Source organism: Megachile rotundata, chromosome 12, assembly GCF_050947335.1.
Source record: "Megachile rotundata isolate GNS110a chromosome 12, iyMegRotu1, whole genome shotgun sequence".
NCBI lineage: Eukaryota > Metazoa > Arthropoda > Insecta > Hymenoptera > Megachilidae > Megachile > Megachile rotundata.
Window position 1 is genome coordinate 8,687,698 of NC_134994.1, and position 27,510 is coordinate 8,715,207.

Genomic DNA, 27,510 nt, shown 5'->3' on the forward strand with positions numbered 1-27,510 from the left:
TATCAATATAAATGTGTGTAATAACAACTTTAGAATGTAAATGTTAAAATAAGTTATTGATATTTCAATTTCCCGCTCTTACTAATTACGTCATAGGGCGAAGTGACATCTATATATTTGAGGGAGGAACACAGTACTCGATAGTTCGTGTTTTTAGTCAGTGGATTATCGAGCGAAGGAAGTCTTATGTAAGTATTATGATTTGTTGAAAAAAATGATTTTAATACTTTTAATATTTTAATAAATGGCATTTACTTCAATGAAATAAAAATCTTGATTATCTTCAGAGTGTTTTAATATTTTTTATTATTATTTGTTACAATTTTTAGGTTATGTTAACAATAACGTATTATTACGTATATTTCAGAATACAGTAAAAATGGGTTTGCAATTTGGAAATCTTGCCAAAATTAGTCGTATTACATTTTTCCGCCTCAGTCCATACGAGCAGAACCCTTTTGCAGGAATGATCTCTGATGGTTTACCTAATTTCGTACGTCGTGCGCAAGAAATTTTATTGAAAGCCGGACCTAGTAAATATTTCATATAACATTTAATGTAATATTGCTAAGAATATAGATTAAATCTTAAATAACATATTTTCTTTCATCTTGCAGTGTTTTTGGGATCTTACATGTTGATGGAATGGGCAGATGCAGAAAACCATAAAATGCACCGTAAGGAGCATTAAATAAATATTTAGCTCTTACTATAATATTTATAATTAAAGTAACATGAACTGTGTTAATAGAATTAAAATAGAATCCTAAATTATATGAAAAGAATTGTGTTTTACTTTACCCTGATAATCGACTGTAGATCTATGTATATGCATTTATGGTATATCAAAGTCTGCAAAATAAATGTAAATCATGCAATGTATACACAATAAATTTCTATACTTTTCAGGCTTTGACATACATATCATAAATATGTAAATACCCATCTTATCTATAAAGAAAATGTTTTTATACATGTTTGAAACATGTATACTTTAAGAATATAAATATTAATAAATCATTTGCAATGGATGATGTACTAGTACATCAAAGATATAATGAACTTGATTGCATATAAATAAATATACAACAAGAAACATCACAATATTTCTAGTAACTAATAATCTTGTGTTTATTATATTCATATACATATAACGGCTAATAATCAATAATTTTTAATTATTTACAAGTTAACATTTGGTCCTAATTGACGATTAAAAAAATTATTAAATATTCTATCCCCAAATTCTGTTGTATTCTTTTACATTGCAGAATGCAAGAGTAATTATTGTACTGTAAAATTCAATTAACCATATTAAGATGTTGTTATCCAATATTAATCCACAAGTGTTAACTATCACTCAGAAAAGACCTGTTCATCCTCACAAATGTTTTTATTGATATTATTTCAATCCTAAATGTATAGATACTTTACATGAATATACATATGCAAGTACATATTTTTTTTATTATAATGAATAATATGAAGTTATTATTTAAGTACAAAAGTTTGATTTCATTATTCATTGATCTACAATCCTCCTTGCAGTGCTTGTAAGGAACTGAAATAATATTAATTACTGGTACGTTTTTCAACGTTTTGCTGAAAACCAATTATATTTACAACAAATTGCAGTAGCTTGTCAATCCTTAGTTTTTTTTTTTATTAATTTGGCAATGATGTATTTTATACTTGTCGCTGCATTATGCATTCGTATAATTCTCCAGTTACAATATAAAGAAATTCTAATTATTCATTATTTTATGCCAATTACTGTTCAATCACAATATTTCCTTTCCTCCATTTTTCCAATTTCAATACACTTCTATTCCAGCGTGTCAAAGCCATCCGATTCCGTTAGATCTAAACGCCATATTCCACAGGTATTCTCAACCAATAGGAGAGCCCGGTATGAGGAATGCACCTGGGCAAAGCAGGTAAGAAGCGGTCAGGCAAAGAGCAATCAGGTAGTCGTTCAGGTATTTCCAGTCGAGCATGATCGGCACGTAGCTCTCTGCCAAAAGCTTTCCCTCCTTCTCTTTCTCTCTCTTTTTCCCTTTTGGTGTGTGCTCATTGTGAAAAATTTGTAAATAGGTAAGTAAGAACGGAGTGAAACAGTTTTTGTTCGCGGTACACGTCGCGGGAGTTGTGATTTTCAATGTCTGCTGGTTCCGTACGGGTCCTGAACTACGAAGCAGAAATCCAGCGGACTCGGTGAAACGCTGCTGTCAAGGTATTTATGGAAATGATTTCTGGACTGGAGTCATTGTACCGAGTACACCGACGTGGATTTCTCCCCGCGGAGAATCGTCTGTCGCGGTCACACCTGTTGCTCTAAGTTTCCGATGATAATCAACGCACGAACCTATCTATATGTATATAGTCTGTATCTGGTTATGGTAACGGATTTCAATCAGAAAAATCTCAGTATCGATACCCTGTAATTGACATACGCACGTATTTACTCGATTGCGTATAAGAAACACACAATCGGAGTACTCGGTGACAAGTCTCGAAAAGAATTTACCTTGCCACTTACAATTAGTCATAACATAAGCCTATAATTGTACAATAGAATGATATTATGTTTTGAAACGGGTGTTCGAGCTTCATTTTTATTCCGGAATTAATGAACGCGTAGGATTTTTCTACGAATGACAATTTCAAGTATTAATGAAACTACAGCATATGATCGCAACATCAAATATGCGAACATCGAGCAAGACCAATTACATTGCAACGTAAATCCACGGCGAAGAACTTCGTACTCCGTTTCTTTTCATTTGAAAGTTCGTAATTTAATCTGAAATAAAAAAAATATCAGATACTATGAAGAAAGAAAGTAACTATTAATTGTAGCGCGTGGTAACCTACGTAGATTGCTGCAATACTAAAAATCGGTGCAATTCTTTTTTAATTAACGAATACGATTGCGAATGCAGTAGTAAATTTTGAGCGTGACGTTGCCACGCGTTTTATGGTCACGCGTTAAATAGCCACGCGTTGTATCGCCACGCCTTTTGTAGTCACGCGTTAAATAGCCACGCGTTGTATCGCCACGCCTTTTGTAGTCACGCGTTATATTGTCACGCGCTATATATCGCTGTGTGTTATATTGCCCGTTACTATATATTTCCTCGCTATATATTGCCATTTGCTATGTATTGCGATGTATTTCCTCACTATATATTGCCGCTCGCTATATATTGCCACATGTTACATATTTCCTCGCTATATATTGCCACTTGCGATGTATTTCCTCGCTATATATTGCCACTTGCGATATATTTCCTCACTATATATTGCCGCTCGCTAGATATTGCCACATGTTACATATTTCCTCGCTATATATTGCCATTTGCTATATATTGCCACTTGTTACATATTTCCTCGCTATATATCGCCACTCGCTTATATATCGCCACTCGCTATATATCGCCACTCGCTATATATCGCCACTCGCTATATATCGCCACTTGCTATATATTGCCAAGTATTATATATTACTGTATGTCGTCAAATTGCTATGCGTTGTATCACTCGCCGTATATCGCCACACTCTATATATTGTCACTCGCAGTATATCGCCGTATATTGTAATTATGCATCATATATTGCCACGTGTTGTATCATCACGTGTTATATCGCGACATGAGAGAAACGTAACCCAAAACATTTTGATTTATAACATTACATGCAGTATACAACGTGTATCTCCATGTAGGTACATGCCTGAGTAATCGATTCTAAATTTCATCGATCATTTTTATCATCCTATCATAATTACAATGAATCACTTATTATACCGTTTCGAAAGACATTTCCTGTTCCTTTATGCAGTTCGAGTAGTTTTGGCGCGTTTTTATTGTACGTACGTGTTTACTATATCTAAATATAGAAAAGGCGTCGAAGAAGTTTAAAAGTATGTAAAAATAGTGGGATCGGTGATTATGGAAATGAGAAAGAACAGTGAATGTGTTTTCTTTCGTTTTGTAAGGAGGTTCCCCGCCCATGACATTTCCAATGGACATTCTCCCGATCCAGGCAAACACCGCGTTGTTTATCGTTAATCGATAACGCGTTCGAGTTTTAAACCGCGATTGTCTCGAACAAAATCGTGCGGCGTTAAATTACACTTGTACGTACAACGTAGAACTTCTTATCGACGAGATAGTCGATACCGTGGTACAATTACACGGGCTATTTCGCAAGTTTATTTTATATTTTTTTATGATTTGTTTCTTCGAGGAATGCAATTTCGATAGCCAAATTTATGATCGTTAAATATAATTACAAATTATAAATTGCTAAATGCAAGATGAGTCGATGGTCAGTTTAAAGAAGCGCAGTCATTGAAATATCAATGAAGATATATTATAAAGTAATTTTTTAGATATGGCGAAATAAGTGTATTTATATTAAATAGAATCGACAGTTGTCGATAGCTCCAGGAATGTACGGCAATCACCTGTAATTCACGCCTACGAAATACCTACATAGTCTCCATTATGATTGCCGTGACATAAATTGCAAATATTTACCGTACTCCGCGGGCATCGATATTGCATCGAACGACCTTCGATATCCTGGGGAACAAAGTGCACGAGTATTGCTACGTTGCTATACGCTTTTTGCTGAATTGCGTGACTAAAACGAATCTCATTAAATCTTGCAATAATTTTGCAAATGTAAAGTAACAATTACGTAACAATTCGATCAAACATTGTAAATAAATACTCTCGACCCAATTCTGAACTAAAATCGACCCATCGCAATTTTTACGCCTTAAAACACATAAAATAACAGTAATATTTTACTGTCATAGATCTTACGCCTGCCTAGTTACAAACATTGACTCTAAACGATATACTTGTTTTGAAAATAATCCACTTAGTCATTATAATATATCGATAAGAGGTAATCGTTCGAGTTAGGAAATGGGTGCAGGTTGGCCGAACTTATCTGGAAATCGTTCACTCGATAAGAAGTTTATGTTCTAGTTAATCGATCATAGTCCATAATCGTCAGCTGCAGAACGGGTGTCTATTCACGAGGCTAACTCGAGTGACTAAGATATTGATTTAAAGAAAAAAAACGTTCGTTCATTATTCATACGTTAACCTCAAAATTTGTGTTCATTTAGTAGATATACGGAGTGCAGACGTTTGAGATATAGTGTTTAGCTATATTTGTTGATGTCTGGATGCAGTGGATTTATAGATGTAGCTAGATTTGTACGTATATGTGGATTTATATATATAGCTGGATTTCTATAATTTTAGATCTTTACTACAACCTGCTATATTTTTAGATTCATACATTTTTAGATGTTTGCACTTCTAGATACCTACATCCCTAGATCTCTACACTTCTAGATATTTATTTTTCTAGATTTTTATATTCCTAGAATTCTACACTTCTAGATTTCTATACCCTTAGACCTCCACACTTCTAGATCCTTACACCCCTAGATCTCTAGATTTCTAGATCCCCACACATCTAGATTTCTACACCCCTAATTCCCTACATCCCTAGATCTCTACATTTCTGGATCCCTACACACCTAGATTTCCACGTCCCTAATTCCCTACATCCATAGATCTCTACACCCCTAATTCCCTACATCCCTAGATCTCTACACCCCTAATTCTCTACATCCTTAGATCTCTACACACCCAGATATCTATACTCCCTAGATTCCAACACCCTTAGATCCCTACACCCTCCAGGTTCCTACACCCCTAGATCCCTACACTCCAAAATCTCTACATTTCTAGATCCCTGCATCCCTAGATCTCTGCATCCCCAAATACATAGACCTCCTAGATTCCTACACCCCTAAATCCCTACACCCATAGATCTCCACACCCCTAAATCTCTACATCCCTATATCTCTATATTTCCAGATCTCTATACCCTTGAATTACACTACCTCCCCCGATCCCTATATACTGAAATCTCTATATCCTGATCTCCCTATATCCCCATATTTCTACACCCCTAAACTCCCAAATTCTCATACCTCTATATCCCTAAATTCCTCTTACTCCAAAGCCATCTTTACATTCTAAAAATCTCCCCACCCAAAATTCTCCTCTTTTACATATAAAAATCTCAAAATTCCCACATTCCTACGCTTCTATACGTACATATATAAACTTGCATTGTGAAGTAATAAAAAAGTAGTAGAAGAATAGTTTGATTCCACCAGCACGTAGTAGATGAGTGTCCGAACGCAATCAAACGCCAACAGGTTGTTGTTTTCAGAGAATATCTAACCGATTCTTAGGAGGGTAAGGGAACACGAAAGGTAAACGCCTGTTGAAAGTAAACATATCGCAGATGGATAGCCGTGCGAGCATTGAAAAAGTGGAAAGAAAGTTGCCGATACGACTCGCATACCTACTGATCCGCCGATCCGAACAAGTTTCTTAGTGAATGGACTGATCGAATGAACTTTTCACTTGTTTGCGTCCACTACTTCGATTAAATTAACCCTCCGGCGTGCTGACTATACATGGTGAACACATGGTCTTCTATACTTGGTTAATGTGTAATTCAATAGAATAATTAGTACTTCGTTGCCTACAAATTATAGTGATTAGAGCATTCCGGAGTTGTTAGCTAAAGGCGCAAAATTAAAAAGGTTTAACTAAAGTGTGACTTGTAGCAGAGTCCAAAAGTATGAAAGTTAAAAGGTATTAAACCTTCAGGATTAATACTGAACCTACCGACATATAATGTATACTTGGAAGTTAAAAATGAATTTGAAAAATAAATAAACAAACGACGGAACATAAAGTAGTACGCACATGTATTCTTTAACTTGTTGAAATTCAATACTGATTTCAAGGAATGTTCCTTAACAAAATGTGTACCTTATAATAAGAAACTTGTGGAGTTTCCTTTGTGGAATTTCTTTTATTGTAACCAATTTTAAAGTTTCTAGGTTGAAAAATTCTTAGGACCAAAAATTCTCAAGGTTCAAAATTTTTGAGTTCAAAAATTATTCTCAAGGTTAATATAAAAAATTGTAGAGTTTCCAGGGCGCAAAATTCTTAGGACCAAAAATTCTCAAGCTACAAAATTCTTGAGTTAAAAAATTAAAAAATCCCCAAATTTTCAAGTTCTAAAATTACAAAATGACAAAAACCTCAAATTACAGAACTTTGAAGTCCCAGAATTACAAAATCCCAAAATTTTCAAGTCTCTAAGTTAAAAAATGACCAAAACCTCAAATTACAGAACTTTGAAGTCCCAGAATTACAAAATCCCAAAATTTTCAAGTCTCTAAGTTAAAAAATGACCAAAACCTCAAACCACAGAATTTTGAAGTCCCAGAATTACAAAATCCCAAAATTTTCAAGTCCCAAAGTTAAAAAATGACTAAAATCTCAAACTACAGGACTTTGCAGTCCCAAAACTACAAAGTTCCAAATTTCTCTTATTCCAAAACTAAAAACCCCCAAAATTCTTAGATCACGAAATTCTAAAAAGTGCAATAATAAAATTCCCCAAACTCCATAAACTCCAACCCCAAAATTCCAAAAAGTTCAATCCCCAAATTATAACAAAAAATCCATAAACCTCGCAGCCTCAAAGATACAAGATAAAGCATTTAAAACGATCATGTAATTATTTCGAACAGCAGCTTTCAGCAGAGACCTATAATTAAACATGTGAACATCAGCTTATTATCTAGCAATATAATCGATAACTTAGTCCACGTTTCGCTTAAATCGATCATTTCGCAAATATTTCGAACAGTTAACGCCTTGATACGAAATACACTATTGCAAATTTATGCGATCATTTTTTGCGAATCGTAATTGCATCTCGCAGGATCAGGAAGGAGCTTTTAATCACTCGGCAAGGGTGAACAACCTTCGCAGATATTCCACGCACTGGCGAATGAAGGGAATGCGAGCAAAGTGTTTGTTGCTCGTATTATTGTAAATCGGGAAGATGAGGTTTTACGATGTTCCTTGTAAACCCACCTTGCGCCGGCCAACGATTACATTAACGATCGCATAAATTCTATCCCTTTTTCGCGCGAGGACGCGGCAACATGTGTTACTAGTCGTCGGCGAACAAGAGAAAAATGAACGGACAGGACCTTCTTTTTCTTGCTGAGCCTTCCGCTTAAAATAAGATAACGCGCAATAATTAACACGTTATTTAACGCACATAAATTTGGGACGTGAATATGGCCGTTTTATGGGCTTAATAATAAGTAAAAAGTTGAACAAGTGTGCAATTTATGGGGCGCTGTTCCGTTGCGCATTGTAATAATTCAATTGATGGAAGTGGTACTTTTTTTATTTCAAATCTTCATGTTATTTAGCTGTAATTAAATTGATTTATACTTTTGGGAAGAGAGGTGGAGAATTGAAAATTATTGTGAAAGTGAGATAAAGTGGAATGAGTTGATTTTTTGGGATTTTTGGGGATTTGGCAATATGGGGGTGGGTTGAGAATGTTGGGTAAGAAAGATTGGAATTTAGGATGTTTAATGATTATAGGATCTAGGGATTTGGGAGTTTTGGAATTTTGAGATATAGAAATTGGAGAGTTTAGGAATTTGAGAAGTTTGGAATCTTGTGGTTGTAGTAAGAATCTAGGGATTTCGGGGTTTAGGAATTTCAGGACATAGGCATTAGATGATCGGGAATTTGGGGAACGTAGGTATTTGACGATCTAGGAATTTGGGAACGTAGGTATTTGACGATCTAGGGATATAGGAATGTAGGTGTATGGCAATCTGGAAACTTTGTGATATAGAAATTCGACAGTCTAGGGACTTCAATGCTGAGGAATTTGGGGACGTAGGAATTTGCAGACGTTGAGATTTTGGGATCTTCAAATATTGGAATCTAGGGAGTTGGAAATTTAGAAATTTGATAACATAAGAATTTGTGGAGCAAAGAATTTTGGGGTCCAGGAATTTGGGGAACTAGGAATTTAGTAACTTTGAGATTTTAGGACCTTGAGATATAGGAATTTAGAGAGTTGACCATTTGGAAATTTGGTAATATAGGAATTTGTGGATCTAAGAATTTTTGGATCTAGGAAGACCTTATGATTCGGAGACCTGGGGATCTAGGGATTTAACTTTCCAAAAATTTAAGAATCTAGGGATTTAGTAATTGCACAATTTGGAAAGTAAAAAATTTGAGAATATAAAAATTTAGCTATGCAGAAGTTGCACTTGAATATGCACCTCTGAACTATGCATATGTGTATAACATATACCCTTGATTACACATGATACACACACGCACACATATGTGTATATACATACACATATTCACTTGGTATTCACTTGGTATACACTTGTTCACCAAGTGAATATGCATGTATATACACACATATATATACTAAGTGAATATTAAACGAATAAATGAATCTAATATAATAAATGAATTTAAAAAATAAATGAATATAATATACTAAACTTCTACTTCATAACACAAAAATGAAACAGAAAAATTTGTTCTCAAGCTCATTCTCAAAAACAAAGCAAAAAAGAATACACGCGAAAAGTTTTTTTTCACTTTCGACAGGTAGTGCTAATTTAGTTGCGTCTCGTTTATGGAAACGGGCTTTATCGAGGCGGCTACACCTTGAAGAATTCGCTGCAGGTATGCAACGAGAGATGCGATTACCGGGCGCGCAACTATGCAGCCGAGAAAACGCGAGAATGCCAGACTTTCCGTCCCTTTCCCGTGTCATTTAGACTTTGCAACCGCGAATCTGTGTTTCTATCGTGCATTCTTTCAAATCGGGGATAATATTCTTGCGTTTATAATTCACTTGTGTATTACGTGATTCTTACTGCATACTGCTGATGTATTCTTCAATGGAGGCAATAGGGGTACTTCTTTCTTTGCGGTTACTAGGAATTCTTGTATGGAGACCATCTTTAGATGTGTTCTTTTTGACCTAACAGAACGTAACCTAACCTTACATACTTCTAATGTAACTGAACCTAACCTAATCTTACATACTTCTGATGTATTCTTCAATGGTGCACTTCTTTCTGTGCTACTATGAATTCTAGTATGGAGATCATCTTTCGATGTATTCTTTTTGACATAACCTCATTCAAACTAACCTTACATACTTCTGATGTAATTTAACTTACTCTAACCTTACGTATTTCTGATGTATTCTTCAATGGTGCACTTCTTTCTGTGTTGCTATGAATTCTGGTACGGAGACCATCTTTTGATGCAATAAAATTTTAATATTATATCGTTGCTTATATTGTAATATAGTTTTGAGGAGAGTTATGAGGAGAGGTTAGAATAGGGTTTATTTGCTCTGTGGGACTTATATTTTTGCTATCTTAGTTTTTCAGTGGTGGCTTAGAAAATTTAGGTTTTTAAAAGTTGCAATTTTGAAATTTGGGACTTTTGAACTTTGCTATTTTGGAATTTTTAGGATATTGGATTCTGCAATTTTTTGAACATTTTCCCCCAAAATTTTATGCTTTGAGAATTTGGAAATTTGGGAATCTATAAGGGTTGGAAAATTGAAATTTTAGAAATTTAGAAACTCAAAAACTTAAACTTGAAAACTTGAAGCCTTAAAAATGTGAATATATGAAAACTTGGAAATGTGAATGAAAAATAAAAAAATAAACGTTGTAGCAATACTAAACCATCCTGTACCCAAAATAAACTCCACAAAATAATAGTAGGAATAAAAATCGAATACCGTTTACCACGCACAAGCTCGAGAAGTAGAAAGTGAAGTATCCTAACCACGCTTTACATTTACACCGTTAACGATCGTTCATCACGGATCCAAGATAGCGGGATTTCAGCTATCACAGTTTCACTGAAACGTAACGACGGAAATGGAAATTCTTATCGCGACACGGTACAAGCTGTACATTAAATTATGCAAATTACCAACACGCGGAGAAAAAAAAGAGAAGCACGGATCTAGCCGTTCGGAATTCGATTACGTGTGAACGCGGAGATGAGGACTAAGAGTAAACCGAGGAAGAAGAAGAGGAGCGTAACAACGAGGAATAGATATTTACGAGCAAACGACAGGCTCGAGTATAATTGCTTATGGATGCGGACACGCCCTGCAGAGAAAAATTCATCCGGGGAATGCGCTGAAGTAACCACGTCCTTGACCGTACTTGACAGAAACGGCATTCAACCTTACGATGCCTTCTTCTACGTCGTTCAACATGGACATTCTACGCCTGAAGAACGTTCGAAGCGGACATCGACGTTGGATGCCTACTTCTTGGGATTAGGTGTATACAATTTAGGTGTATAGAGTTTTCTGGGATGTAGAAGCTTTTGTAGGTGGTATTTGTCAAGGTGGAAAATTAGGGTTTTATTATTTACGGTTTTTTTTATTTATTTTGGAGTTTAGAGAACACAAATTTGCAGAGGGACAAGTTTTGAAATCCACATAATTTTCAAATTACATAAATTTTTAATTTCTATTTCCTTGACTCTAGAATTCCTAAATTATTAATTTTTCAAGTTTCTAAATTGTTAAATTTTTCAATTTCTTATTTCCCAAATTTTTTTAGTAGAATTCTTAAACTGAATTTCTGCATTTTTTAATTTTTAGGTTTCTAAATCTTTAGATCCCCAAATTTCTAGTTTCTAAAATCCCTAGATTTCTAAATCCCTAGACCCCCAAATTTCTAGACCTCCAAATTTTTATATCCAAATATCTCTAGATTCCCATATCCTTAGAGCCCCCAATTTCTAGTTTCTAAAATCCCTAGATTCCCAAATTTCTAGATCCCAAAATCCCTAGACCACCAAATTTGTAGATCCCAAAATCTCTAAATTGCCAAATCTCCAAACCCCAAAATTTCTAAATTCCAAAATCCCTAGATTCCCAAATTCCTAGACCCCCAAATTTCTAGATCCAAAAATCCCTAGATTCCCGAATCCTTAGATTTATAAATCTCTATATTTCCAAATCCTAAAATTCCAAAATTCCAAAATTCCAAAATTCCAAATTTCCTAAATTCCTAAATTCCTAAATTCCTAAATTCCTAAATTCCTAAATTTCTAACTTCCTAACTTCCTAAATACCTAAATGCCTAAGTACCTAAATGCCTAAGAACCTAAATACCTAAATACCTAAATACCTAAATACCTAAATTCCAAAATTTCTAAATCCCCAAATTCCTAATCTTCTCCATCCCGTGCAATCGCCCTCTTTGACCATAATTCCACCGGCACTGTCAGCGACTATACTCGAATCTCCGATCTCCGAAAGATTTCCACGAGTGTTTAATACTTACATCGTCGAATAGACGAGAGACATCGACATAGTGTTCACCGTAAATAGACGATGGATTCCGAACTCGCTGAAATCTGGAATTCAAAGAGTCGCCGAGGAATTCTCAGCTCGCGGTCTTGAAATGCATTCAGCGACTTCAATCTCCAACCGTATGAACGAAGCCCACTCACCTTCCTTCCTTTTCCCTTCCCTTTTCGCCGTGATTACTGTTAGGTCGCTGTTATGACATTTTCAGTACGCAGCCAAGAATAAGCTGTGCTACTCTTGTCTTGCTTTAACAGGTTGCCATCATCGTTTTACATTTAAATCGAATAATCGATAGATGTGTTTATTTGTAGATAATATGGGTCAGATTTTTAATCAAATTAGAGGTTACTTTTCAAGTCTAATTTTAGGTTAATTTTCAATTTCAATTTATAGAAAAATTTCAATTTATAAAAAAATTTCAAGTTATAGAAAAATTTCAAGTTATAGAAAAATTAATTTGCGGGTAAAAATGGAAGACTATACATTTGTAGATTATAGAAATTAGATACAATTAAGTACAAATCATTTTTAAAGTGAAATTATAGGTCAGCTTTCAAGTCAAATTTCAATTTATAGAAAAAATTAATTTGGAGCCCAAAATGGAAGTTCATAGATATTTAGTTAGGTACAATTAAGTACAACTCACTTTTTAAGTCAAATTATAGGTCAGTCTTTAAGTCAAATTTAAATTTAAAGAAAAATTAATTTGCAGGTCAAAATGTAAGATCATAAATATCTAATTAGGTACAACAAACTACAAATCACCTTTCAAGTCAAATTATACTTCACAGACAAAGTAATTTGCAAATCAAAATGGAAGGTTATATATATTTTATTAAATACACTTAACTATAAATAATTCATCATTCAAGGATCTTTAAAATAATATTTAAATAACGCCAGTTTTATGAGAACTTGAGTTAATAAAAAATTTTGGTCTGTAACTTTTTATGAATGAAGGTTCGAAGACGCATAGGAAGATTCAAAATGGCGGCACAGCTTGATTCCACTTTGATAGGTTAAGCTAACTGGCGCCAGAGATAAAAATTGTGATCACAACCCAAAATAGATTGTACTTGATATTTATCTAATTAGATACTGAATATTATGTACATTAAATATCCCATTGAAATACACAGAAATAATATAAACAATTTTTTAGTAAACCATCTTAAAAAAGCATCCTTTATATGCTACTTTTACATCTATTAATATTTGTTCAAATATTTTTGTATTTCTCTAGCAATTTTATTGCAAATATTAAAAATTCAATCTTCTTTATTTTAAAAATAAATTGTTAAATAAATTTGTCGACTTTTTTAATAAACTCAACAGCTAAAAGAACAGCTGGATGAACACTTAAATTATGAACACCAATAAATGAACAGCTAGATGAACACCTAATTTATGAACACCGATAAATGAACAGCTAGATAAACACCTAAATTATGAACACATATTAATTCTAAGCATCAAAACCAAAAATAAATTATTTCAACCACGTTAAATATCAATATACTCTATTTCTTCCTCAAACTGTTATCTAGTAATGGGAGTATTCGCGGAATAAAAGAAGCAATTATCGAGTGCCGGAGTGCAGGAAACAATCGATGTTCCAATTCTCTGGTAGATTCTATTGACTCCATTCAACAACGTGTAGACTCGTAAAGAAAGAGATATGATTGTAGAGGAAGAAAATAAGCGTAGGAGATAGCAACTAGCCTCACGATCTCAAGGGAACCGAACAACCGTTCCCACCGTCGATGATACAATCCATTTTTATCGAGTCACGTATCGGTAAACGTTACGTAATGCCATTAACCGATACAGTTCGATCCAAATCCATCGACACGTAAAATCATATTGTATTCGAGGTAAAATTGTGTCGCTAAATAACCTCCTTTGGACTCGTTTATATTTTCTGCAAGGATGCTATGCCGTAGGTAGGAAAATGTATATATGATTTGTTGCTTAAGTTTTCACATGATTATTCTTTATATTACTGCTATCTGCACTTTAGCGGGTGCTAATTACAATTGAATTTGAAAATTAGTCTTATTGCGGATGTTTAATGAAAATCAAGTGTAAGTGGAGTAATGGATTGTGGGATATGTGTGACATGGTTGCGCGAGGTTCTTTGGTGGAGGAGATACTTGAGTTATTTTTCAAATTTTTAGAGGTATATGTTGTGGATGTTCTTTTTGGATATTTTTGAATATTCAGATTTCTGAATGTGAAAATTTAGGTTATAGAGATTCGAATCTTTAAATCACTGCATTTTCAAGGACACAAATTGTAGAATTTGCGAATTTAGAAATCTTTAAATCTATAAATCTTTCAGTTTCTCAATTCTCAAATTTTCATCGACACCAACTTCAATATTTTCAAAATTCCAGAGTTTCAAAATTTCAAAGTTCCAAAGTTCCAGAGTTCCAAAGTTCCAAAGTTCCAAAATTCCACAGTTCCAAAATTACAAAATTCCAAAGTTCCAGAGTTCCAGAGTTCCAAAGTTCCAAAGTTTCAGAGTTCCAAAGTTACAAAGTTTCAAAATTCCACAGTTCCAGAATTCCAAAGTTTCAAAATTCCAAAGTTCCAAAATTCCAAATTCCAAATTCCAAAATTCCAAAGTTCCAAAGTTCCAAAGTTCCAAAATTCCACAGTTCCAAAATTCCACAGTTCCAAAATTCTAAAATTCCAAAATTCCAAAGTTCTAAAGTTCCAAAGTTCCAAAGTTCCAAAATTCCACAGTTCCAGAATTCCAAAGTTTCAAAATTCCAAAGTTCCAAAGTTCCAAAATTCCAAAGTTCCAAAGTTCCAAAGTTCCAAAATTCCAAAGTTCCAGAATTCCAAAGTTTCAAAATTCCAAAGTTCCAAAATTCGAAAATTCCAAAATTCCAAAATTCCAAAATTCCAAAGTTCCAAAGTTCCAAAATTCCACAGTTCCAAAATTACAAAATTCCAAAGTTCCAGAGTTCCAGAGTTCCAAAGTTCCAAAGTTTCAGAGTTCCAAAGTTACAAAGTTTCAAAATTCCACAGTTCCAGAATTCCAAAGTTTCAAAATTCCAAAGTTCCAAAATTCCAAATTCCAAATTCCAAAATTCCAAAGTTCCAAAGTTCCAAAATTCCACAGTTCCAAAATTACAAAATTACAAAATTACAAAATTACAAAATTACAAAATTACAAAATTACAAAATTACAAAATTCCATAGTTCCAAAGTTCCAAAATTCCACAGGTCCAAAATTCCAAAATTCCAAATTTCCGAAATTCCAAAATTACAAAATTGCAAAATTCCGAAATTCCGAAATTCCAAAATTCAAAAATTTCCAAATTCTAAAACTTCTAAACTTTAAAACCCTAAAATTTAAATCTTCATAACCTAAATCCCCAAATTCTACATTTCCAAATTTTAAATCCCTAAATCCCTATATCCCTATAACCTCATACCCTATACCCCTATACCTCAAAATCCCCCAAATTTCTAAACCTTCCAATCCTCTAAAAATAATCCACTCTCCACAATATGTAATTTAAATTTAATCTTCCGCTCACTCAAAAGCATCTCGAACGACGAACAGCCTCTGTCATGTATCAGGCATCTGAAACTCGTTCCTTTTTCTATCTTTTTTCATCAAGATGCGTGAGAAACCATGAAAACAACTGGTTTTTGCATAGTTATGCGCGAAGGAATGTGAAATTCTGAATTTACTCCAAGAGAAACTTATTCGATTCGACGCCTCGTTACGTAGATACACAAACCTGAACGTTTCGTATTTATACGGGCAGCTGATTTTGCTGGGTGTTAAATGAAAGCACATATGCGGGCTTAACGGGTAAAATTCATCGATTGTTCGATAGAGTACCCGCATTTTTTCATGCACCTTTCAAGATATTTTTAACGGGTAATGTTTTTTTAAGTGCGTTTGTAGAATGCATTTTTATGGGGGTGCTGTTTTTGTACTGCGTGTTATATTGCCACGCGTTGTAATGCAAGGCAGTGTATTTAATTTGAGAATTAGTTTGGAGATTTGAAAATTTGAGGAATTGTAAAATTGGGAGGTTGTGAGTTTTATAACTTGACGATTTGGTAGTTTGATAATTTTACAATTTGACTGTTTGACTGTTTGACTGTTTGACTATTTGACTATTTGACTATTTGACTATTTGCCTGTTTAACTATTTGACTATTTGACTATCTGACTATCTAACTATCTGACTATCTGAAAATTTAAGAAATTGAGAAATTGGGAAATTGGGAAATTGGGAAATTGGGAAATTGGGAAATTGAGAAATTGAGAAATAGGGAAATTGAGAAATTGGTAATTTGAGAAATTGGGAAATTGAGAGATTGAGAAATTGAAAATTTGAGAATTTGAGAAATTGAGAAATTGAGAAATTGAGAAATTGAGAAATTGAGAAATTGTTAATTTGAAAAATTGGGAAATTGGGAAATTGAGAGATTGAGAGATTGAGAAATTGAGAAATTGAGAAATTGGGAAATTGAGAAATTGAGAAATTGAGAAATTGAGAAATTGAAAAATTGAAAAATGAAGAAATTGAAAAATTGAAGAATTGAAGAATTTAAGAATTGAAGAATTGAAGAATGGAAAAATGGAAGAACTGAAAAAATGAAGAATTGAAAAAGGGAAGAATTGAAACTTTAAAAAATTGAAAAATTGAAAAATTGAAAAATTGAAAAATTGAAAAATTGAAAAATTGAAAAATTTATGATATTGGAAATTTGTAAATTTGTAAATTTGTGAATTTGAGAATTTGACAATTAACGAACATGGAAATTGAAAATTAAACAATCTCGCCATATCGAAAATATCCATAGCAATCCACCTTTCATTTCTCCAAATAAATTTGAAATAATATTCCAACACAACGCGAAGTTTCCCTTTCAACTTTAAAAATTCCAAGTGAAAGCGTCCAAAGACTATAATTAACACGTAACTATTACAACCAAAGCAAATAACAACATAAATTTATCACCTTACTCTCTTTCAACCAAAATCCTTTTTCCCATTCACAAGTGAACGAACTGAAAAGGTTTCGGGGTCAATTTTACCCGTGTCAACCCGCACTATTCAATTTACCTATCCAGTTCACACGTTAAATCGAGTGAAAATACATTCGTGCATTTAGCAATCTAAAATCAGAAAGTATAGAAATTCACGTACATACATATATTATAAAACGTTAAACTCGATCGGTGGCCAAGAGGAAGTTATCGATAATACCGGTCGATTGGTAAACGAAAGATCCAGCTTCGAATCCCGGTCTTTCCGGTTTGTCGGTCGCGCAATTAATGCACGGTAAAAGCGGCGCGAACGTAATTAATATTCGAAATCTGAACGTGGAAATGTTCGGCCGATGGACAGGGACGTATATATACGTCCGAAGCGAATGCTTTCACTGTGCCGCAGAGATTAGTCAAGCCTGGGAATCCGCATAACGGAGAAGGCATTGTTACGCGTTTCTATCGGATGCAACAACGTTTCATACGAGTGCCAACGATCACTTTATTACGATCGTAAGAGCTGCCCCGGTTCTGTATGAAACTGCGCAAAAATATCTCTTCGTGATGTATCAACCTTTTATACTTTTACGATCGCGTGCTGGGCGAGAATTACGGTTGCAAATTGGGGGATGATTTTGTGCGTGACGGAGGAGTATTATTTTTAAATGGCGGATGGGTTATTGGAGGTGAACACGAAGGGAATTCTATTATTAGGTGATGTTTGGAAAGTTGGGATTTTGGGAGTTGGAGAATTTGGGAATTTGGTCATTTGGAAATTTGGGATTTTGGGAATTTAAGGGTTGGGGGACTAGGGAATTTGGGAATTTGGTGATTTGGAAATTTGGGATTTTGGGGATTTAAGGATTGGGGGACTAGGAAATTTGGGGTATTGGAATTTGGGAATTTGGTGATTTGGAAATTTGGGATTTTGGGAATTTAAGGGTTGGGGGACTAGGGAATTTGGGAATTTGGTCATTTGGAAATTTGGGATTTTGGGAATTTAAGGGTTGGGGGACTAGGGAATTTGGGAATTTGGTCATTTGGAAATTTGGGATTTTGGGAATTTAAGGGTTGGGGGACTAAGGAATTTGGGAATTTGGTGATTTGGAAATTTGGGATTTTGGGAATTTAAGGGTTGGGGGACTAGGAAATTTGGGAATTTGAGGATTTGGTGGTTAGGGAATTTGAGAGTTTGGGGATTTGGGGACTAGGGAATTTGGGAATTTGAGAATTCGGGAGCTAGGGAATATGGGAGCTCGGGGATTCGGAGCCTAGGAAATTTGGGACTTTGAGAATTTGGGAACTTGGGGAGTTGGGGACTAGGAAATTTGGGAATTTGAGGATTCGGGAGCTAGGGAATATGGGAACTCGGGGATTCGGAGCCTAGGAAATTTGGGACTTTGGGAATTTGGGAACTTGGGGATTTGGGGACTAGGAAATTTGGGAATTTGAGGATTCGGGGGCTAGAGAATATGGGAGCCCGGGGATTCGGAGCCTAGGAAATTTGGGACTTTGGGGATTTGGTCATTTAGAAATTTGGGAATTTGAGAATTTGCGGTGGTGGAATTCGGACCTTTGGAAACTTGGTAATTTAAGAATTTAGGAATTTGTGAATTTGGGCAATTGAGAATTTAGAAATTTGCAAATTTGGAACTGTAGAGATTTGGGAATGTAGGAATTTGGAGATCTTGAAATTTGGACCTCTGGAAAATTGGGAATTTTGGAATTTGGGCAACTGGGAATTGGGGAATTTGAGAATTTGGAACTGTAGAGATTTGGGAATGTATGAAATTGAGGATCTTGGAATTTGCACCCTTGAAAATTTGGAAATTTCAACATCTAGACCCATAAATATTTGCCAATGCAGAAATTTGTGATTCCCCAAATTTTCACATCCAAAGATTTATTCTCCACAAGTTTTGATACTCAGTTATTTGTAAATCTTGAAAGTTGTCTTTCAAGTTTAAAAAATTAAAAAAATTGCTACCTGGAAACTTAATAACTTGAGAATTTATGATCCTCAAAATTTTTTACTCTGAATACTTCTATAATTTTTTATTTCTTTTTTTGAATATTTCTTTGAAATTTTATAATTGAACCTTTCAGAAATATATAATTAATATCTGTTTAAATATATGTAACCTAAGAAATATGTAGTGAATGTTGAAATCTAACCTAACCTACATAACTTTTCTATCTGACCTACCACCACTGACCGCCATCTCAATCTAACCTAACCTAATTAACCTAGCCTTAATATAGCCTAACCTAACGTACATAACCATTATATTTGACCTACCACCACTGACCGCCATCTTAATCTAACCTAACCTAACCTACATAACCTTTCTATCTGACCTACCACCTACCGCCATCTTACTGCCACCATATACGCTCGAAGACCGTAAAAATTTCCCATCTTCAAAAAAGTTCTTATCAACAGTATTTATGGTCCCATTGTGCCCCATAGATCTCACCTTCGAACGCTGAAGTTCGATAGGTGGAAGGCACGCGAAAGGAATTCTCGACATGTCTGGCGAGCGAATTAGGCTCATTGGAATTTCACTTTGGTTATGGGCTGGCTTTCGTGCCGCCAAGTATGGTCCCCATGACCCGGTAGCCGGATACGATACGCGACGTGCGAGTATCGCTTGACTCCTTCCTCGTTAAGTTATTAAACCGTTCTATTAGCAAGTCCTTATGATATTAAATCATCTTTACACCTCACAAAAGAATTATATTTACGCATCATTAGTTTTTAGTCGGTTGACTCTCTTTTTTTAAAGAAAAATTTGCATCATTTTTATTCGAGGAAGATTTAAATACTTTTCCTGAAATGAACATTTATATATTCTTCTTTTTACGAAGATTTAAATATTTCTCATTTCGTGAAGATTTAAATAGTTCTCTTTCTACGAAATATCTTTAATTTCACGAGGATTTAAACATTTCTCATTTCACGAAATAATTTTCTCATTTAAATAATTTTCTTTTTATAAAGATTTAAATTTTATTCATATACATTCAGTGCATTTTGTTCGTGTATTAAAGACAGTAATTTTTGTGTTGCAGATAAAGGGCAAACGTTGATCTGATCACGATGCCGTATTACAACAGCGGGCACAGTCCTTCCACCTATAATAAAGGTAATAATAAATCACCGTAGATAATCTCCCGTGTCCATCAATTAATAGAATGACTATAAAACCTCGTTGCCGATATAATGAATTAGTATCCTCGATCCAATTTCTGTTACCTCGTTAGCGAAATATCGGCTGAATCACGAGACAGATTGACGGTAAACGAATAATTAACGATGCGTTTAGATGGAGGATCCAGCGGTCCATCCAGCACATCCGGCGGCCGAGTCAGTAGCTCCGAGCCAACTTACATGATGGAGCATTTGGCCACGTTCACGGTCACGAAAGAAACCGGTATTGTTTATCCAGCGGACGGTATGCGACGACTTTTGCAGCTGGAGAAGAGTAACGGCATCTGGAGTCAAAAGATGCAGCTCCGTCTGGAACGGAACTGGGTGCTGATCATGGACAACGAGACCGGGGTAAACAACGAACGAAAACATACAATGAGTCTCTGAAATTATTTCTTATGATTCTGATAAAGAGGAATATCAGTGCAGTTGCATAGCTAATCAGATAAACATTGTCGCAAGTTTGCTCAAGTGACGTATCTCATATCGTAGTTGATAGTTGTATCTGTTACCTTGATCAACCTTGCATGCGGATAACGATATTCTTTAGTTATGACATTTCAAGTATGGAGTCGGTGCACTCAAAATATGAATTTTAAAACTATCTATCTTAGTTGAAATCTTCGGACTGCGACTAAGTCCAAAGACCTCAATCCGTGTCAGTTTTTTAAGAAGTTTCAGAGACACCTTGTGTGTACCGACGAATGATAAACTACGAAGTGGAACATTTGTGAAATTACATTACGTCGAGGTTTGAGGCAATTTCACTTAATGCATCGTTGGTAAATTCGTATGCAGGCCGTCATGGAGCGATTCCCAGCCTCGTTGATACAGGAACCGACCGCGTTCACGTCGAGGGACCCGATGGAGATGTATAACAACATTCTCGTCTTCACAGTGGCGGATGACAGCGGTTCCGGTCAACGAGCAGAAATGCATATATTCCAGTGTCAAAGCGTCTCGGCCCAGGACCTCGTCGAGGACTTGAAGATGTTGCAGATGGGCAAGTTAGTACCTGGTGGGTCGCCGAGGGGTCCCAGGGGTCGTATACCTCCTCCTCCGACTTTACCTCCGCCGGAACCACCCTTGAACGGGGTCAACGTTCGGGAACAAGTGTCCGCCTTCAACGCTAATAATGGTACATCCTTTTTCTCTCTAATCATTTCCGTTTAATATTTCATGAACGTAAAAGTGGAGTAATCGAATGCGCTTTTATTCCGAATCAGCGGACGGCCAGAACGATATATCCCGCGAGGAGAACAACGACGAGGTGTCATCGACGTCCTCGGAGAAGTACGAGCGCGACGTGACGATACTGAACCACTGTTTCGACGACATCGAGAAGTTCATAGCGCGCCTTCAGCACGCGGCCGCCGCCTCCAAGGAGCTGGAGCGCCGTCGACGAAACCGGAAATCGAAGAAGAGGAACCTGGGCGACGGAATGTTGACTATGAGGGCGAAACCGCCGCCCGAAATGGAATTCATCGACATATTCCAGAAGTTCAAGCTCTCGTTCAACCTGCTGGCCAAGCTGAAGGCCCACATTCACGACCCGAACGCGCCGGAGCTGGTACACTTTCTCTTCACACCGCTCGCGTTGATTGTGGATGCGTCTCACGACACCAATTACGATCCGAATTTGCCGAGCAAGGTGGTCTCGCCGTTGCTGACCAGGGAGGCGGTCAACCTATTAATTAATTGCGTCACCAGCAAAGAGACAGAACTGTGGCACTCGTTGGGAGACACCTGGCTGATACCCAGGGACCAATGGAAGGGTCACGTGCCCCCGTATCATCCTATCTTCATGGACGGCTGGTCTCCAGAGTATCCGATCCCGGAGGACAGAGATCACGATCATCTAGCCTCCCTGCTGAACGCGGATAAACAGAAGAGGGACGAACTCCCCGAACAACAGAACGATCCTTATTATAATCACCGAGAGGTGGACGAGTCGCACTACAGTAGCGATTATTTGGAGTACGAGAGCAGAGAGGAACGCGGCGGTAACGAGTATTTCGAAAGGAATTATGGGACCAGCTCCGAGTTGTACAGGGAGGAGAGAGTAGTCGACCAGACGAGAGCGCACAGCGATATATCTGTCGATTCGATCGAAAGAACGCCGAGAGCCGGCGGAATGGAACGGGCACAGGAGGCCTGGCTGGACGACCTGCTGGCCCGACACGCGAAGATCGTACAAGTCACTTATCCGAGAACGGCCAACAACGACAAGGAGTTGACGGTCGTCAGAGGCGAATACCTAGAGATCCTAGACGATAGCAGGAAGTGGTGGAAGGCGAGGAATTCCAGAGGGCAAGTCGCGCACGTGCCGCACACCATCGTCACGCCTCACAATCCCACTCATTCCAACGACAACGACGTTTTCAACAACCCGCTATACACTAGCAGATATCCGAGACAGGGACATGGATATAATTATGAGGTGAGATGTTATGTCTACAGCCGAAAGTGTTTATGCTTCATATTTTATGGCTCACGTCGTAATGTACAATGTATGATATATTGTACTCCATGTCATGCAATAGAGTTAACACAAGGATTTCTGTCACATATGTACTTGTACAAATAATACTATTCAGTAAGTTGGAGTCAACCACAGGAGATAGTTTAAACAATCGATATTCAGCGACTTCAATACACTTGTAACAATTAGCAATTAACCTAGACAAATAGTCGTAAAATATGATGCTGAAGTTACTGTTGTGGAACTGTGTCACTGTAACTGTTACAGTCAGAATTTTACTGTCCGCTTTCTAGTCATTATTTTAAACTTGAATGATTATTTGAATTGAATGAATCTGACTTATTTTGGTATTTCAGGATTCGGAACTCGAAAGAACTAGCACTAGTCCAGGACCGGAAGCCACCCATCGAACACACGCGATTCCACCGCCAGCGCCAGCCGATTGGGTGAGAAAAGAGAGACTCGGGAAAAAAGGTGAATTCCGATACTTTTAATCTATCGACCCAAAACCACTCGTAGTTTTGTGAGATATGAGATTGTTAGAACGATATTGAAATCGTGTCGGAAGATTCAGCAGACCACCCAAGAAGATAAAGTATATACTTTGAAATTGTTAGAGGTTCGAAAGCGTTCTAACAGTTTTCACTGCGGGACAAAGTATGTCAACGTTGAACATTAATCACCGATAATTAAATGAGCACATTAGCGCGATGGCGTCTACGTTAAGTCTGAAACCGTTGTACACGCCGCACATGATTTATCTAATCGAGAAAACATTCTACGATTTATAATCCCTTTTACTTGGTTTTTCAATACCGTATTTTTCTACTTGTATATATATAAATATATGAAGGAGTTTTAATGCGAGTTAATATCTAGGTCGAATCGTCAACATCGTTATCGCAAATAGGAACAAGGAGCTCGTTGTCGAACACGCTTCTCATTTTCCAAATTTGGCTTGGATTCGAGGATACGTTAAGAAGAACTTCGAAAATTTTGTTTGTTTGTGAAACTTTGAACAACGATAACTTTGTCGGTCTTTGTTTCTTCGTTTTTAAAAGTTTATTTGCGATAAGAGCGTTATCAGATACAAGTTCGTGAAAATAGAATTCAAGATAAATGCATTGTTTTAACGTCGAGAACGTGTTCGAAAACGATCCGGAATTTTCATTGATTCACCCATGAATTTTATTTGGGTATCTTGCAAAATGTGAGCATCTCATCAGAAAACCCACAGTCAAAAATTCTAAAATTTCGCAATGTATCTTAACTGAGTTTTGAAATAATTTTATTTAAAATTCTGATCATTGTAAATTGTACTTTGCGATTCATGATCAGTGATCAGATGAATAAACTTGATTAGATTTCGAAAGATGATTGACAAGAGGTGTTCAGATTTTGCAAAATGTTCTTGAATTCTTTCTTTTTTGTTTATTTAAAGATATATATGTATAATCGATATTATTTCACGTTAGTCAAGAGTGTTCGAGTACATAATACTGTACCTTTCTTATAGCGACCATAGGGACGATACCATATTTTTTATATTTATCGACTAACCAAATCTTATTGTTAGTATATATATATTATACATATGTATACTTTAACAGAATAGAAAACGATATGTATAGTTTTATCGTCGAACTGTTTGTAAAAGCGTCGAACCGTGAGCTGGTCAGAGTTGGGCACTATTTATAAATAACAAATTTGAGTTTCATTCAGCTGTTGAAAACTTATGAATTTCATCTTTCTGCAATTTTGACAATTTATTCTGAATCTCTATTTCATATACTTCTGATAATTTTCATTTGATTTCTTTTAGTTATAAAGTATCATAATGAGACAATTTATGTTTCATTCAACTTTTGAAAATTGATGAATTTCTACTTTCTGCAATTTTGGCAATTTATTATGAATCTCTATTTTCTACAATTCTGATAATTTTAATCAGGTTTCTTTTAGTTATAGTAAGACCAAAGAAACCAAAACTGTTATTAATAAATAGTCCCAACGCAAAACCCTCGAATTTGTGTTTTATTTTGCGCTGACACCGTAGCGAATTGTCCGTCCACTGTATTTGGCTTCACCGTGAGAAAAAGCTTCACTCGAATTAAAGCCGTTGAATAAAATTAACTTCTCACGTCGGAAAAATGATTAACTACAGTACTTTCTTTATTAACGGCTTTAATCGTCGACGCTTTCTCTTTTGATGCTTGTATGTGTCGTCGCATGTGTTTGTACGCATCAGTGTGAATCTAAGCTTGTACAAACAAAGACACCTTGAGATCGATTTATCAATTTCAACGACTTAGTCTTCCAGCGTTCGAGAGAGTAAAGCGATCGCTTACGAATTTCACGAAAATCAGTTTAGAGCACACTAGGCATCGTTGATGAAGTTCTAACACTAACTAGTCGATTCATGGAAGTAAAATCTCCTTCAACGATGCTTGCAGATTAGACACTAAACAATTATGACACATTTTATATTTATACTCACTTCCCAATAGAACGAATCTTTGATTCTTGATCTGTCCACGGGATGGGGATTCGATCCGTCCAGTATTTTCGTTGCACTGTAATTTATGTACATCACTTGATTAATAAATATACTCGGTTACTGTACTCGTCTCTTTGCGGTATTGTCTTATCTGTATCTAATAGATTCCTTCGATATTTTAATTTGTATTGTTTTTCTTTTGTTAAATGTCCGATTGTAATAAAAATGTAAACTTTAGGGTCGAAACGTGTTCTTCTTGCCGATAGATTTAGCTGTTTTGCTTGCTTGAAGTGTGCTTTTAGTCCGTCGATAAAGTGTTCAGTGTTCTCCAGAAACAGGGTAAGTTTGATTAAACTTGTATGAAGTAATTGCAGGGTAGACCAAGGTTCTAACGTGTAAACACATTCTACTTCTTTCGAAATCTTACAAAGTTTCAACCCTGTTCTACCCTTGTTTCTAACAGAAAGCTTTCCTAAACCATGCTGGCAATTAACATGAATATAACATGGGTTTTAATATTACAGACGACGGTGAAATTGTCTCTATCAGTAGCGACAAAGCAATATTCCCAGATAGGACAGCAACCCTTGAGAAACTACCATCGCCAGGAATTAAGAAGAAAACACCTGTTGAAGAGAAGGAATCAGTCATCAAAGAGAACGGGAAATCCAATGTTAAGGATGAGAAGCCATCTCAGAAGAACGAGAAACCACCTCAGAAGAACGAGAAACTATCGTCTGAGGACGAGAAACCACCTCAGAAGAACGAGAAGCTGAAACCCAACGAATTGACAGAAGTGGCTGAAATTCACCCTCCGCCGGCTAACCTGTCCGAAGAAATCGTTCCTGAAGTATCAACACCGCCACCGCCTCCTCCACCTCCGCCTCTAGAAAGCCAGATATCAGTCATCTCGACGATTTCAACCAAATCACTGAAGAGTAATCAACCACCTAGCGGTAAAATCATCATTCTCGTTATCTAGCTAATTGATGTTTGGCACATTGTTTTTGTAGGGCAGCGAACGGAGAAGCAAATGCAGGAGGAGCTGAGACAGGTGTTGATGATATACCGTGAGAAGAAAAGTAGCAATGAGAGTGTCACTCCTGAGGCTGTTCTGGATAGATTTTCCACGCCCAGAGAGGTTCAAAAGTGGTTGACGAGCAAGGGATTCTCGGACAAGTATGTGAAATATGGGGTGTTTAGTTGTTATACCAAAGCCTTTAATTTTAACTCTTAATTTTAACTCTTCAAACTCTTTAGTTTAAAAATTAATTGTTTTCAGAACTTGTAGACAGTTGAGGGATATGACTGGGTCAGAGGTGATTGAGCTGACAAAAAGACAGCTGGAACAGTACTGTGATGTGGTGGAGGGTGGCAAACTTTATGATATGATTTCCTTGGCGAGAGTGGAAGGCGAGGTAAAGGAAATATTTTGAAATTTAATTTTTGTTAAAATTTGCAAGGAATTAACAGTGAATGTTTATTTTATAGAAGAGTCCTCGAGTGTCGAAGTTGAAACAAATACTGGAGAAGGCTAAGCACAAAGCGGAGGAACAGTGACTATAAAATACTCTTGAAGAATTATTATGATACATATTTTTGTTATATGTAACGATTGATGGATATGGGGAGAATGTAATAGTATTATTACTCTGGTAGGATGGTGCAGAAATAATTTAAGTTTTTACCAAGTAAAATATTTTTTACAAAATTTTGAACATAAAGTCCTCAAACTTCAAGCTCCTGTAATTCTCAAATTTTTAAATCCCCAAATAGCTAAATCTCAAACAAAAATTACAATCGAAATTTAAAGTTGAAATTAAACGAAGAGAATAAAACGAAAATTAAAGAACCAATTGTTTTCGCACCAGCCTGTTTTAAAAAATCCTGTGATTCGTTGAAATGTTAGCAATACATTTGTATATCTTAACAATGTACTTAAAGATACTTTTACAGCTACGTTTCGATTCTTCCTACCTTCCA

At 35.9% G+C, this 27,510-nt stretch overlaps 2 protein-coding genes across 5 annotated transcripts in view; both read left to right on the top strand.

Annotated features, from left to right (window-relative positions):
• Positions 1-785, top strand: part of UQCR-Q (Ubiquinol-cytochrome c reductase ubiquinone-binding protein) — a 169,613-nt gene extending 168,828 nt beyond the window's left edge. The window contains exons 1-3 of one of the 2 annotated variants that reach the window (XM_003702214.3): positions 97-188; positions 368-533; positions 618-785. In XM_003702214.3, the coding sequence (XP_003702262.1) occupies positions 380-533; positions 618-691 (228 nt within the window). In that variant the 5' untranslated portion in view covers positions 97-188; positions 368-379 and the 3' untranslated portion in view covers positions 692-785. Of the gene's footprint in view, positions 1-96; positions 189-367; positions 534-617 lie in introns of those variants that run through there. The other variant, XM_076537812.1, reaches the window with a different exon arrangement.
• Positions 786-1,960: 1,175 nt separating this feature from the next.
• Positions 1,961-27,486, top strand: LOC100876080 (epidermal growth factor receptor kinase substrate 8). 3 transcript variants are annotated; one of them, XM_076537803.1, is made up of 10 exons: positions 1,961-2,233; positions 20,410-20,483; positions 20,664-20,899; positions 21,347-21,686; positions 21,775-22,988; positions 23,387-23,504; positions 26,052-26,483; positions 26,541-26,706; positions 26,810-26,945; positions 27,019-27,486. In XM_076537803.1, exons 2-10 carry the CDS (start codon positions 20,438-20,440, stop codon positions 27,085-27,087), a joined length of 2,757 nt encoding a protein of 918 aa, XP_076393918.1. In that variant the 5' UTR covers positions 1,961-2,233; positions 20,410-20,437; the 3' UTR covers positions 27,088-27,486. The 3 variants fall into 3 exon arrangements, with proteins under 3 accessions (XP_076393918.1, XP_076393919.1, XP_076393920.1); XM_076537804.1 differs by having other exon boundaries at positions 26,052-26,465; XM_076537805.1 differs by lacking the exons at positions 26,541-26,706; positions 26,810-26,945; positions 27,019-27,486 and adding an exon at positions 25,766-25,866 and having other exon boundaries at positions 26,052-26,453.
• Positions 27,487-27,510: the final 24 nt, after the last annotated feature.